General features: G+C 50.4%; 1 protein-coding gene across 1 annotated transcript in view; it reads left to right on the plus strand.

Moving 5' to 3' along the window:
- The window catches only part of LOC135816862 (uncharacterized), a 3,686-nt gene extending 3,580 nt beyond the window's left edge, over positions 1–106 (plus strand). The window contains exon 2 of the mRNA XM_065329964.1: positions 26–106. Coding sequence (XP_065186036.1) covers positions 26–106 — 81 coding nt within the window. The remainder of the gene's footprint in view (positions 1–25) is intronic.
- The last annotated feature ends 12,235 nt before the right edge of the window (positions 107–12,341 follow it).

Below are 12,341 nucleotides of genomic sequence, written 5' to 3' on the forward strand. Positions count from 1 at the left end.
CTTGACTTGCGCCTGCTCTTTTAAGGTTGCATCTGGAGCATTGCAGTGCAATCCGGTAACCTTGACAATTGAATCATCCTCCGATATCAACCTTCCTTTGCATTGAAGCTCGTCTTTTCTGTCGCACATCCAGTAGATAATCGTAGATTCCGCTAGGACCCGCAAGGTCCGACGTGGAATCGGGGTTACACGAGGAGTGAAGGCGAAGAATGTGACAGTGTGTTTGGCCTCAAATCGCTCTAGTTTTCCATAAATTTCCAGCGGTTTAAAGATAAAAATGCAAATGCACGCCTTGATTGCACCTAGCACCTCTTGCTTTCTTTGGCCTTTTCTGAGCGACCAAAATGATAGTGCAATCAAGAGTAGTGACAGTGAGGGGTGGTGACACCAGCACAATGGGCGGGAACACACTGTCACATTCTTCTTCGCCTTCACTCCTCGTGTAACCCCGATTCCACGTCGGACCCTGCGGGTCCTAGCGGAATCTACGATTACACTTCCGAGCTTCGGCTTCGAATGTGACAGTGTGACTTTTAAAGTGATCCACCACCTCAACCAAGGCAAGGGCGTAGCCAAGCATTATGCGCAAAGGAGAAACGCATGTGGAGTGAAGGTACAGGCCACTCGCAGAGTGCCTGATATACAGTAAAAATGTCTCTATGTATCGAGGATACACCATATGTACAGGTGCCCTTTAAGTCGGAGACATGAAGGGAGAAAAGGGTGACAGTCAATTAAAAACGACTAGCACCGGACACAGATAATAATACTGCGACACCATGGCGAGGCTGTGTCAAAATATGGAATGTCACAATACTCCTCGAGCCAGGAATGTGGACAAAGAAGTTTGTCCCTTGCAAACCAGGGAACCAGGAAGGTCTAAGATCTGGAACCCTAGACATTTGTCTTGCTGACGGAGGCAAGGGCGAACACAACACGTACCTTCGGGAGTTGATGGCAGTGGAATACGGACAGACTAGAAGCTCCGAGGTGAACGGAGTCAAAACCATCTACATGGGAACGTGCCGCGTCAGACGTTTCCGGGGCAATTTGGATTGGGTCCCCAAGCCTGCAGAACCTCCAGAGCATTGATGACACTCCATGTGCTGGCAGGCCAGCAGTAATAGATATCAGGCATCAAATGGGTGGTCGCTACATCAGCCTGACCAATACTCCAAGAGGCCCTGAACACGTAGCTGGAGTGTCGACGAGAGAGGAGAAAGATGCATTGGTAATTGGTCTATACTGCCTCCCTACATCGCACTGGGTGGCTAAGGAGTTGGTCCGACTGCGATGAACTCCAGACCGGACCCACCAAGAGCACTTGCTATATGTGGTGAATAGCGCTAACCATCAGGATGAGGCAGAATGGAGGGTGCAGAAGTGCATTCTCCCACTGGTCTGGTCTGCCGGAAGGACCAAGGAAGCCTGGCCCTCAGCCTCAGGATCTGAGCGCTAACTCACATACTGGTCCAGTTAGCGGGTATGGCTGGCCACAAATAGGTCAAGTGGGCTGTACCAATGATGTAACTTTGTAAGGACCTACCTGTCCAACAGGCAGTTGCCGCTGTCTGCAGACCGTGACGGTCGTTTGGGTCGTGGACGATGTCCCGAACATTGACGGCGACTAGGTGGAGCCAGGGGGCTCACGCCAATAGTAATAGTAACAAGCAATGTGTCAACGTCACTGGGCACATGGGGAACTGCTTTTCGGGAATATGTGCGTTGGCATAATCGGATTACTCGACCGTCACGATTAATAACACACAGTAACAAGTACAAACATAGACTGACTATGAGCATCATTGTTTCTCCAAGCTGACACATATGCTGCTAGACATGGTTTCAAGATTAGGCTAATAACGACTGCATTTTAGTCTCTTTCAAAGAGGTATACCCTTCTCTTCTCAGTGGCTGGCACTTAGCAACCAGATGCCATGACTATCTACAAGCTTATTGGCCAGTGCAGGAATGAGCGTTTTCTGGATGTGCATGAACTAGCAAAGGTCTAGGATATTGTGAAGGCGTTGATGCCTGTCACGTCCGCCTTGCAGGGGGACATCTTCTGGGATAGTCTTTGTTGAGTAGATCCACCACATTCGATCGAAATGATCAAGGACATAATTATATCGTCTTTTGCTAGAATTGGATGATGTGGGGCTTCCTACTCTCACCATGTAAAACATTTGGCTCTAGGTGGTCTACACTAGGCGGACCATTGATAATTCTTGCTACTTCTACCTTCTTCGTCTACCGTCTTTGCATCTTACAATGTAATCTTGAAACACAAAATGCGATCCGCGATTATTGGCAATGAAGTTATATGGTAGTTCACTTCAATTTACCAAAGTGGTTCATACTGCAACTTTTTCTTCTTCAACAGTTTCTTGACCAGTAATGCATTGCTGATGAAGTTATCAGTTATTACTTAGCAATCACCTTCTGCAGCATCCGGGGCCACTAAAGAGAGAGAGAAGGCATCCCAGAGGCTGCCTACCCGTTTAGCCTGAAGCGGGGGAGGAAGAGGTTTGGTTCGAGAGCCTTATTAGCTCGTCAAGTAGTTAGAAAGGATTATGTACATAGCACCATCCTTGCGATAATGCGATGTATCATCTCCAGGTTACAGAGTTGCGATTCCTCTTCCTCAACACCATCCATTTCGGGGTCTCCACCACTCCTGCAACTGTTTCTGACAATTCCTTGTCTGGACTATCCCGCAATCCTCGTCCGCTCTCTGGAGGCTCATAAACTTCAATACATTCTGAATCCACAGGTACTCAGGTGTTGTGACCGTACGATTCGCCTTCATATGACAGAACAGATCCACCACTACCAATGGTCACTACACTTTGAACAGCCATAAAATGAAGATACAGTGTGCAATTTCGTTTTCATGGTCATCTGATGCATGCATGATAATAGGCTTCATCTATTCTAGTATTTCCTTGGCCGTCAGACTGTGATGGCTCCTCTGGGGCAATTTACAGGAAAATGAAAGGGATTGAGCAGTATCAAGGACATTAGCTGAAGAGTGTTTGTGTAATCTGTGCACTAATGGTTACCCGCCCCAAATTCGCGATTCTCGCCCGACTGTTGTATGTTGATCATATATTTTGTCCTGTATTCAGCGATTTTCCTGCCCATGCACCTTTCTTTTGTCTGGTTGGCATACGAGCAACTCGATATGGCCGACACCTTCGAAATGTGTTCATATTGTTTCCATCTAGCTGCAATAATGGCTTTTTATAGTGCAGGTGTCAAATGAGACTGGTTGGCCGTTCTAGGTTTACGTACTCGCCATTATGGTACCTCATCAATTAGAAATCAAAGGTTTATAGCAGACGAAAGAGGAAGCAAAATTAGGAATAGTCACAAGATTTGAGCTTATTCTGATTAGCCATATGTCGATAATTCCAAAAGTTTGACACGCGCGGTGTCAAATGACACCTGTGGCTGTTCTAGGGTTAACTCCTGCAGAGTCATGAGGTTATGGGTGGCTGCTGTGCATGGGTCCTGAACTGACGGGCTCTCGTAGCGCAGCGATGGCACCTGTGAGGTGACTGGCTGGCCATCCCCGACTGAAAAGTGACAGACCCAGTAATGGAGACTTGTCAATTGAATCACCAGACCATATATCGAGGTTGCACAGCCTAGGCTGTGGAGCTCTATCCTGTAAGCACTATATTCTGTAATGAATTGATCGACTGTGAAGCTGGGCTACCTGGAACGCCTTCCTCAATTCCGGACGCTTCACGTTCAGGCGCCTCAAGTGGCTTGGTGATGGTAGAGATGGTGAGCCTCATACATTCCAGGGACTGCACCAGCTACAAGCCGGACTTGTGTAGGTTCACTTGGAGCTCGAGATGCTCCAGGAGGCGGATCGTTGCTTGCACTATGGTGTGCCGCAACCAGACCGCTTACAATAATGAGGCAGGTGGCAATGCACATCACTACCTTCACCGCCCATGTCCGGAAAATGCAGACGATCGATGCAGACACTTGGTGCATGTGCGGAGTGAATAACACATGCCGAACGGTAGACATGTGTACCGCTAGCCACTTCCGGATGGCAGGATGGATGCCGGTCGAGTGACACATGTCCTGCATGGCCAAATAGCACATTGGCTCCATGAGGCTGGTAACATCGTCAGTGGCCGTACCGGGTCTCCAGCTTGCAGGGACCTGTGGTGATATAATCGTCATATTCGGGTGCTCAGCGATGGTAGAGATGACACAGGATGCGGAGCCAATGGCTGCTTGGATGGTCATTTGAACTGGACATAGTTTATATCCGTAGATCTCAGGTATATGTATGGCTTACTCAGCTATTGCACAACATGGTCATGGACCTTGGGAGTGCACAGGACGTCTACAGCAAGACTAGGGTGAATGTACATGTAGGTCATCAAGTTCTTCCTCCACGGTGAGAACACAAAGACATCACATATTCACTGATTTCCTTCTGCGCTAGGAAAGCGGTTTTCTATACAATATACATAACTGTATATTTGTTTACAAAGAGGCGTCTTTTCGAGGGTAGAGGGCTCAACACGATGCGGAGCACTATGATGAGTTCATTGAGTAAGGACCTCAGAGCTGCAACAAACTCTAAGACCTCCTTGTGCCTGTTGTGCATATATTTTATACTTGAAGTACATTTATGCAAATGTACTCGTAAGCGTACCAAGTAAGGCACACCGTGAAAGGCCACCGACAGCCGAGCAGGCTGGTAGTGTGGACCATTGGCTGTACCATTACGGGATTGGCACGACATGCATCCAGCTGCTTCAGCTCGTCTGCCAAGCCCTTGTTGGTAACGAAAGCCTGGTACATGGTGGGTCAGGCACAAGACACACGTGCATGCAGTACCGGCGTATCCGCCATATCAGTACTAAGCAGTACGAGACTGATCTGGTTGCTAGCTATGGTTGCTAGCTATAATATAAGTACTTCGAAGTTGATCCCTTCTGGGTGCGTAGATATTCCAGGATACGTACGATGAAATGCTATCCACAGTAGTAAATTACAGATATGGTTACTTGGACCTGCCGTTGTACGGAAAGGGCCGCGCTGATATGCACATATCATATGGGCAATGAATTGATCCCAGTTATGGATGCGGCAGTAATCGTGCAGGGCCTTGGCTGGCCAGACCAAGAAGGGGGTGGTCCCTCGCGGTGCCCAAGGTGGGCACTAACTTGAGTAGTGGAAGGCAGTATGCCACAAGTCATAGCGTACACAAAGGCAAATGTACATGGCATTGCACTCTTGGCACTACGCTCAGCAGATAGCTGGAGCGCCCGTGTCCATACGTGCTCCAGCCACCGAAGGTCAGACTGAGGTATGGCAACAGTAAAAGTGTTATATGCTTCACCACTTCGAGGTTGCTTTCACACAAAGTGCTTGGGCAATAGGAGTGGCAGAACATTGTTGGCACTGCACAAATGGCAACCATTTGATGTTTATTGTTCATTGCTCACAGAGGTGCATCAGCCACCTCTGACATCTTGATCATGCTTCCAGAACCATGTATCTACATACAGGTAAACCTGCCTTAACCGGACGCCCGTGGTGCAGCGGAAACTGTTCTGATATGACATTATTCCGCTTGACACAGGGATGCACGTTCGATCCACAGCCCTTTGGTGCAGGAACATTTCCCGGTCCATACGGGATTCTGCTTGGTATAGGAGCCAGCAAACACAGGTAGAACTGTACTTGCGAAACAACAATATGAGCTTGGCAGAACGGCATTAAGATATGGGCGTGACTCTGGGCATGAAACAAAGCACTCGCCGGTGCTTGAAAAGCCACGAGACCATCGTTCATCACCAATGGACTAATGGTTAGAGTGTGGCAAGGCCCCCGACAGGGCCTGCCCACTGGCGTGACGGAAGCCACCATATCTACAATGACCGCACAGTCCACCGACATGGGTGGATGCGAGTTAGGCACATACATTGGAAAGGCACTCCTGCTTTTCATGAAATTGCCCTTACCACACCAGGAAGGCACAACTCAGGGCAAGAAACAAAGCACTCGCTGGTGCTTGCAAACCCACGACACCATCGTCCATGGATAGTGGATGGATGGATAGAGTGGTTAGAGTGCGGCAAGACACGCGACAGGGCCTGCCCACTGTAGAGACCATCGTCCATCGACAGTGGACGGATGGTTAGAGTGTAGCAAGGCACGCGACAGGGCCTGCCCACTGGTTCGACCATCGTCCATCCGCAGTGGATGGATGGTTAGAGTGGCTAGAGTGTGGCGAGGCACGCGACAGGGCCTGCTCACTGTAGACTATCGTCCATGGACAGTTGACGTATGGTTAGAGTGCGGCAAGGCACACGACAGGGCCTGCCCAGTGGTGTGACCATCGTCCATCGACAGTGGATGGATGGCTAGAGTGTGGCAAGGCACGCGACAGGGCCTGCCCACTGGTGAGACCGTCGTCCATCGACAGTGGACGGATGGTTTGAGTGTGGCAAGACACGCGACAGGGCCTGCCCACTGCCGTGACAGAAGCCGCCGCATATCCGCCATGTCCGCGTCGTCCATCGATGGGGTTGGATACCAGTTACTTGTAGGTACAGAGATTGGCAAGGCACTCGTCAGGGCCTGCCCAATGACGTGACGGAAGCCGTCTGTTGATGTTGCTACGCGCTAAGCGCAGAGCCTTGGCAAGGCACTCGAAAGAGCCTGCCGAACTCGTGAAGGCCGCCCTGACCCAACAGGGAAATCGTGACTCAGGGCATGAAATAAGGCAATCGTCGGTGCTTGCAAACCCACGGAACCATCACAGCGTCGCCATCAGCATTGGCCACCGAAAAGGCCGAAATTTCCATTTCGGCAAAAACTATTTACTTCAGCACTTGCCTACACGGACAGCACGACGATCCGGTAGGAACTCTTACTAGTCCCAGGCCTGGACTGCGAGCTTCAGCTTCGGAGTCATCATTAGACAATAGACACTGCCATAGCGGCAGTAGAAGACTGAAGTCTCAAGGATACTAGACAAAGGAGAAAGGTAACCTATCAGCAAAGAAGCGAAAGAAAAGGCCAAAGAAAGAAAGAGGTGCTAGGTGCAATCAAGGCGTGCATTTGCATTTTTATCTTTAAACCGCTGGAAATTTATGGAAAACTAGAGCGATTTGAGGCCAAACACACTGTCACATTCGAAGCCGAAGCTCCGAAGTGTAACTTCATCCCGTCCTCTCTTGTCAACGACGTACGCTTATCCTTTTACTATCCAGCGAAGACCTCCGCGCTTGGTCGTTGAGACGTAATCTGGTGGTCCAGTGTAATTCTCCATATTTCAATATGAAAGTAGAAAAAACTCCGCTGTGATGTGATTTCAATTATGTGCCTGTATATATACATGCAAATCCCTATTCCACGCAGCGTTGGCGCCTACATTGTGAGTGTGCGGAAATCTACACATTTACGATTGTAACAACTGACATGATACCAGAACTATCATTGAATTAGTTTCACAAGTAAAAGTACTCAAATGCGATGTATATCAGAGTCGCTGGAATTAGTGGCATGTTTTCGGTGAAACTACCATTCTTTAGAGGATTCGAATGCGATATATATCGATGTCATGAGCGACCTTTTTTCGGTGAAGCTGCTATTCGGCAGAACTGCTATTCTGTGAACCGGTATTCGGTGAATATGCTCTCGATGAACCTGTTTTCTGTGAAACTGATTTTCGGCGAAATGAACAGTCGCTAAATCTTACACTCTCTGAAATGTCTTTCGGTGAAACGTCGTTCTGAGAATGGTCGTTCTGTGAACGCGTTTTCGGTGAACCGTCGGGATACCCACGGCCAGCCGGACAGACGGTCAGAATATACCAGGAACTGCCAGCCTTGGCAGGAAGAGAAATCTGCTCTGGCATACTCGAATTGAAATGTCGGCTGTGGCTCACGCATCAATGGCTCCTTCTGCTGCGAACGTTGGAGCTCACGACAGACAGGGCAGGCACGGATCAGGGCTGTGATGTCATCACTCATCCTCCGCCAGTAAACTATTTGACGCGCACGACGCTTGGTACGTTCCAGGCCCTGGTGAGACGAATGCAGGTCAGTCAGTACACGGCGTTGTAGAGACTTGGGCACAACAAGACAAGAGCCACGTAGGACAATGCCGTTATCCAGGGTGAGGTGCTCACGGCCATTCCAATACGGAGTGAGAGCAGGTGGCATGTGACGTCTGGCAGAGGGGAAGCCATCTCGAATATAGGAGACTAACTGCACGTAATCAACGTCAGACTGAGCGGCATCGCGGAGCTCGTGGAACGGGAGACCAAATAGCGCTGATCCGGAGTCATCCTGCTGAAGGCATGCACGGATGGCTTGTCCAGATAGCGAGTCGGCTTCTCCCAGGAGATCATCGGCAACCGGGTTCTGCACTGGAGCACGCGACAAAGCATCAGCAAAGGCATGCTCAGAGCCTTTGCGCCACGAGTATCGAATTGATAGAGTTGTACCTTGGTCATCAGACGTTAGAGCCGAGGATTCTCAACCTGGTCCAGTGTGTAGGTGTTCAATATTGGAACAGGGGGCTGATGGTCCCCAACTACATGAAACGACATGCCAGCAAGATAGGTGTGGCATTTTCGGATGGCCCAGGCGACACCCAACATCTCCAGTTCGATCATTGCGTACCGGGATTCGGTGTCGGTGATGAATCTGCTGCGGCACTGAATGAGGCGCCACAAATTGTTCTGGTACTGCCCGAGGCCAAATCAGAGACCCTTGGTCCTAGCGGCGTCACACTCGAGACGTGTCTGTGCTGACGGGTCGAAGAAGGCCAATAACGGTGGGTCAACAAGTGCTTGCTTCACAGCGTCCATAGCAACTGTGTGCTGGGGTAGCCAGAGAAACTCATTCTTGGCTTTCAGCAGACCGCGGAGAGGTGCTGAGTGTTCGGGGTAGGCTGAGCTGAAATCACTGCACTGGTTGACGAGACCCATGAATGATCGCAAGTCAGTGCGATTGGCAGGGTTCTCGAAGTCGGTGATAGCGCGGGTCTTTTCCTGGTCTGTCTACCAGCCGGACTTGTTTATCACGTAGCCGGAGAAGTTGATCTCGGTCTCGGCGAAAGCAAACTTCTTGGCTGACAGGGTGATACTATACCGACGAGCGTGTTGAAGAACTTCATGAGTTTGTTCCAGGTGCTGCTCAAAGGAATCAGTGAAGACCAGGCAGTCCTCCCCGACCTTGGAGAATTGCGCGTCGGTCCGCTGGTTGAATTCGTCGCCAGCAGAAATCAGACCTTATGGGTTCCGCAGGTACTGATATCTGCCCCACTGTGTTATTGAATGTGGTCAAGCTTCTGGACTCCTCGTCCAAGGGGACCTGCCAGTAGCCGTGGCGAGCATCCAGCTTGGTAAAATACTGGGCGTTACCAAGGTTAGAAACAACATCGCGAGGTGCGCGCATGGGATGCGCGGGCCGGGCGACTTGCTTGTTAAGCTTAGGGAAATCCACCGTCATCCGGACTTCTGCAGTGCCTTCATTTTCGGCTATGACGATGGGGTGACACCACTCCGATGGCTCTGACACCGGTGCGATGATGCCATCTGCGACCATCTTGTCCAGCTGGAGTTTCACCTGGTCACCATAGGCGTAAGGTAACCAACGGGCATTGTTCAACTTGAACGGCTGGGCGTCAGGCGCGAGTTGGATGTGCATCGGCTGACCGTCCATGGGTCGGAGCGTGTCCTCTGCAAATACGTCAGCGAACTCGTCGAGGAGGTCCTGGCGGATACGTACACGCTGGTCTGGTGTAGGGTTGCTGTGCTCTGCAGAAGGGGATGTCCCTTGTGTCACTGAAGCGATCTGTGGCCAGTTAGGCGGCAAGAAACCTAACGCCTTGAGCGATGAGCGCGACAGCAATGGAGTTCGTCATACACATGTAGACGAGTGGTGTGCGTGACATCACGAGCGACAACCCTGGCGGGAACAGTTCCCAAGCTGGTCAATGGCTGACCGTTCACGGCTGCAACATGGTCGGGGTCAGGGTCCAGATCAGCTGCACTGCCACCAAGTCTGCAGAGATGACTAGCACCAATAGCATCAACATCCGAGCCAGTATCTGGCAACCACTCTAACGTGCACGACCGGTCGTTGTCGTCAAGACGTGTTGACTGCAACACTTTGTCACCAGCCTGCACTGTGTGAATGATGAGGCATGTGATGGTCTTGCGGCACATTGTCGCGAAGTGGTCCCTGCCCTTGCACTTACGGCACTCTTTGCCCTTGGCAGGACACATTGACTTCGTGTGCTGGGATCGTCCGCACTGCGAGCACTTCGCCGGCTTATCAGCTGCAGCAGATTTTGGCTTACTAACCAAAGCGGATTTGCTGCGTTGATACGACAACCTTGTTGCGGCATTCGCGGATGCCGGTACCATGCCGTCACCGGTCTGCTGTGCGGCTTCCTCAGCCCTGCAGATCTTGGCCGCGGTTTCCAGGGTGAGGGACCGAGCTACCAGGAGCTTATGGCGCGTGTCGTTGTTGGCTATTCCAACTACGATGCGGTCTCGCATCATGTTGTCCGTCACCTTGCGGAGGCTCTGGGGGCAAGTACTACACAGCTGAGGTGTACATGTGCTACAGAGCTCCATATCAGGGAAATCGCACTTTGAGAATAGTTCCCTCATTGCAGTAAAGAAGGAGTCAAACGACTCATTGCGCTGCTGCATTCTATTGTAAAACGCAATTCGATCTAAGAGGGGGTTCCTCTGGTGTCGGATGTACGCTTTCACTGCTATGATGATCTCCGGAGCATCGGCACTGTGGGAGATGACAATCACATCTTCGTGCATGAAACGACGAATGTCGGCATCGAACGCCTGGCGAAGAGCTGACACCCAAGTCTCACGACTTTGGCTGGCGAGGTGCTGGCACACGGCATAATCTTTCCAAGCCTCCTCCCATGCCGTGAAATTGGACATGGTTGCAGTACTGAGCAATACGGGTCGCTCGACAGAAATTGGCTTCTGACTGTAGGATGTCGAGGTGCTGGGTGGTGCCTGGTTATCGCGCGTTGCGTTTTCGACCAGTGTGGTGAAGCGAGTCTCGCGTGCCTCGGCCGCTTTCATCTGCTGCTGCATCAAGGCGAGCAGGGATGCGATTTCAGCACTGATTCTGGAAATTCCAGGTTCCGCCATCACGACAATGCTACAAATTCTACAACTACAAGACACTTATGCTACACGATCGATCATTTGAGAATAACAGGCTACAGAATTCACGGACAACTACAGGCTGTCAAATATTGCGTACTCAGGTTACTAGTAGTTCATTGCGCCATGTTAGGTTCGGTAGACAAGAGACAAGTAGTTTATTGTTTAGAATACACGAAGTAGAAAACCTGACAAGATTTAATCTGTAAACGACAGAGAAGATTTTCAAAGATATGCGTGCGTGCATACACAGTAGAGCTAAAGTTGTACGGCAATACGTCATAACATAACAAAGGTTAGGTAGAATGGTTGAGGAGAGAGAGAAAGAGAGAGGGAGAGAGAGAGAGAGAAGATGTGGGGTGGAGAGAGAACAAAATGAGAGAAAAATAGATTCAAAGGCAGTTCAGATGCAGAGAGCATGAAGCAATGCTTGTGGGGGGGGGGAGAGCTTCAAGATGGAAATAGTTCTGAACTTTTAGAGGGAGTCCGTGGCCCAAAGCCACTGGCTTCGGCGAGATGGTAGTGGACGTTCGTTATGAAGGATTGTAGGCCCTTAGAAGATGGTGGTTTGGTGAAGAAGCATCTATCGCCATCATAATATTGGGCATCAATGCCCGTTTGGTTTGCGATGTAAAATAAAATTTCAAAAAAAAAAAAAGAGGGAGGATGGCAGCGCGTTCCAGGTGTTCATAATGTTGTATGGAAAGGATTCTGCTTTCATCCAAGACGGACGCATTCGGGAAAGGCGTTAATAGTAACATTGGCCCATATATACCGCCATACCGCCCGGTCCGTGCCATGGTTAGCCACCCATTTGTCACTCGTCACGAGGGACCGGAGCAACTCTTGCTCGTAGTCTCGAGCGGACAGCAGCTGACCAGGCAGTCATTCACAGTAACAGTATGGTCTCTTGTCGCTGCGGCCGGTGTACCATCCCAGGCAAACTGTTCTGGGCATTCAGTCCACATCGGTGCAGCCACCACCGCTGCTATCGCTGGTGTCCCCGACTCCTTCTTCCGAGTGGCAGGTCAGTGGAAGAGCGATGCGTGTCTATGCTACATCCGGACTACAACAAGCTCTAAGCACCAGCTATTGTCCCGGCTTGCTGTCGTGTAATGGGTGCCATTATGCCCGACTCGCGTCAATA

This window comes from Sycon ciliatum, chromosome 5 (genome assembly GCF_964019385.1).
Source record: "Sycon ciliatum chromosome 5, ocSycCili1.1, whole genome shotgun sequence".
In the NCBI taxonomy this organism is placed as follows: domain Eukaryota; kingdom Metazoa; phylum Porifera; class Calcarea; order Leucosolenida; family Sycettidae; genus Sycon; species Sycon ciliatum.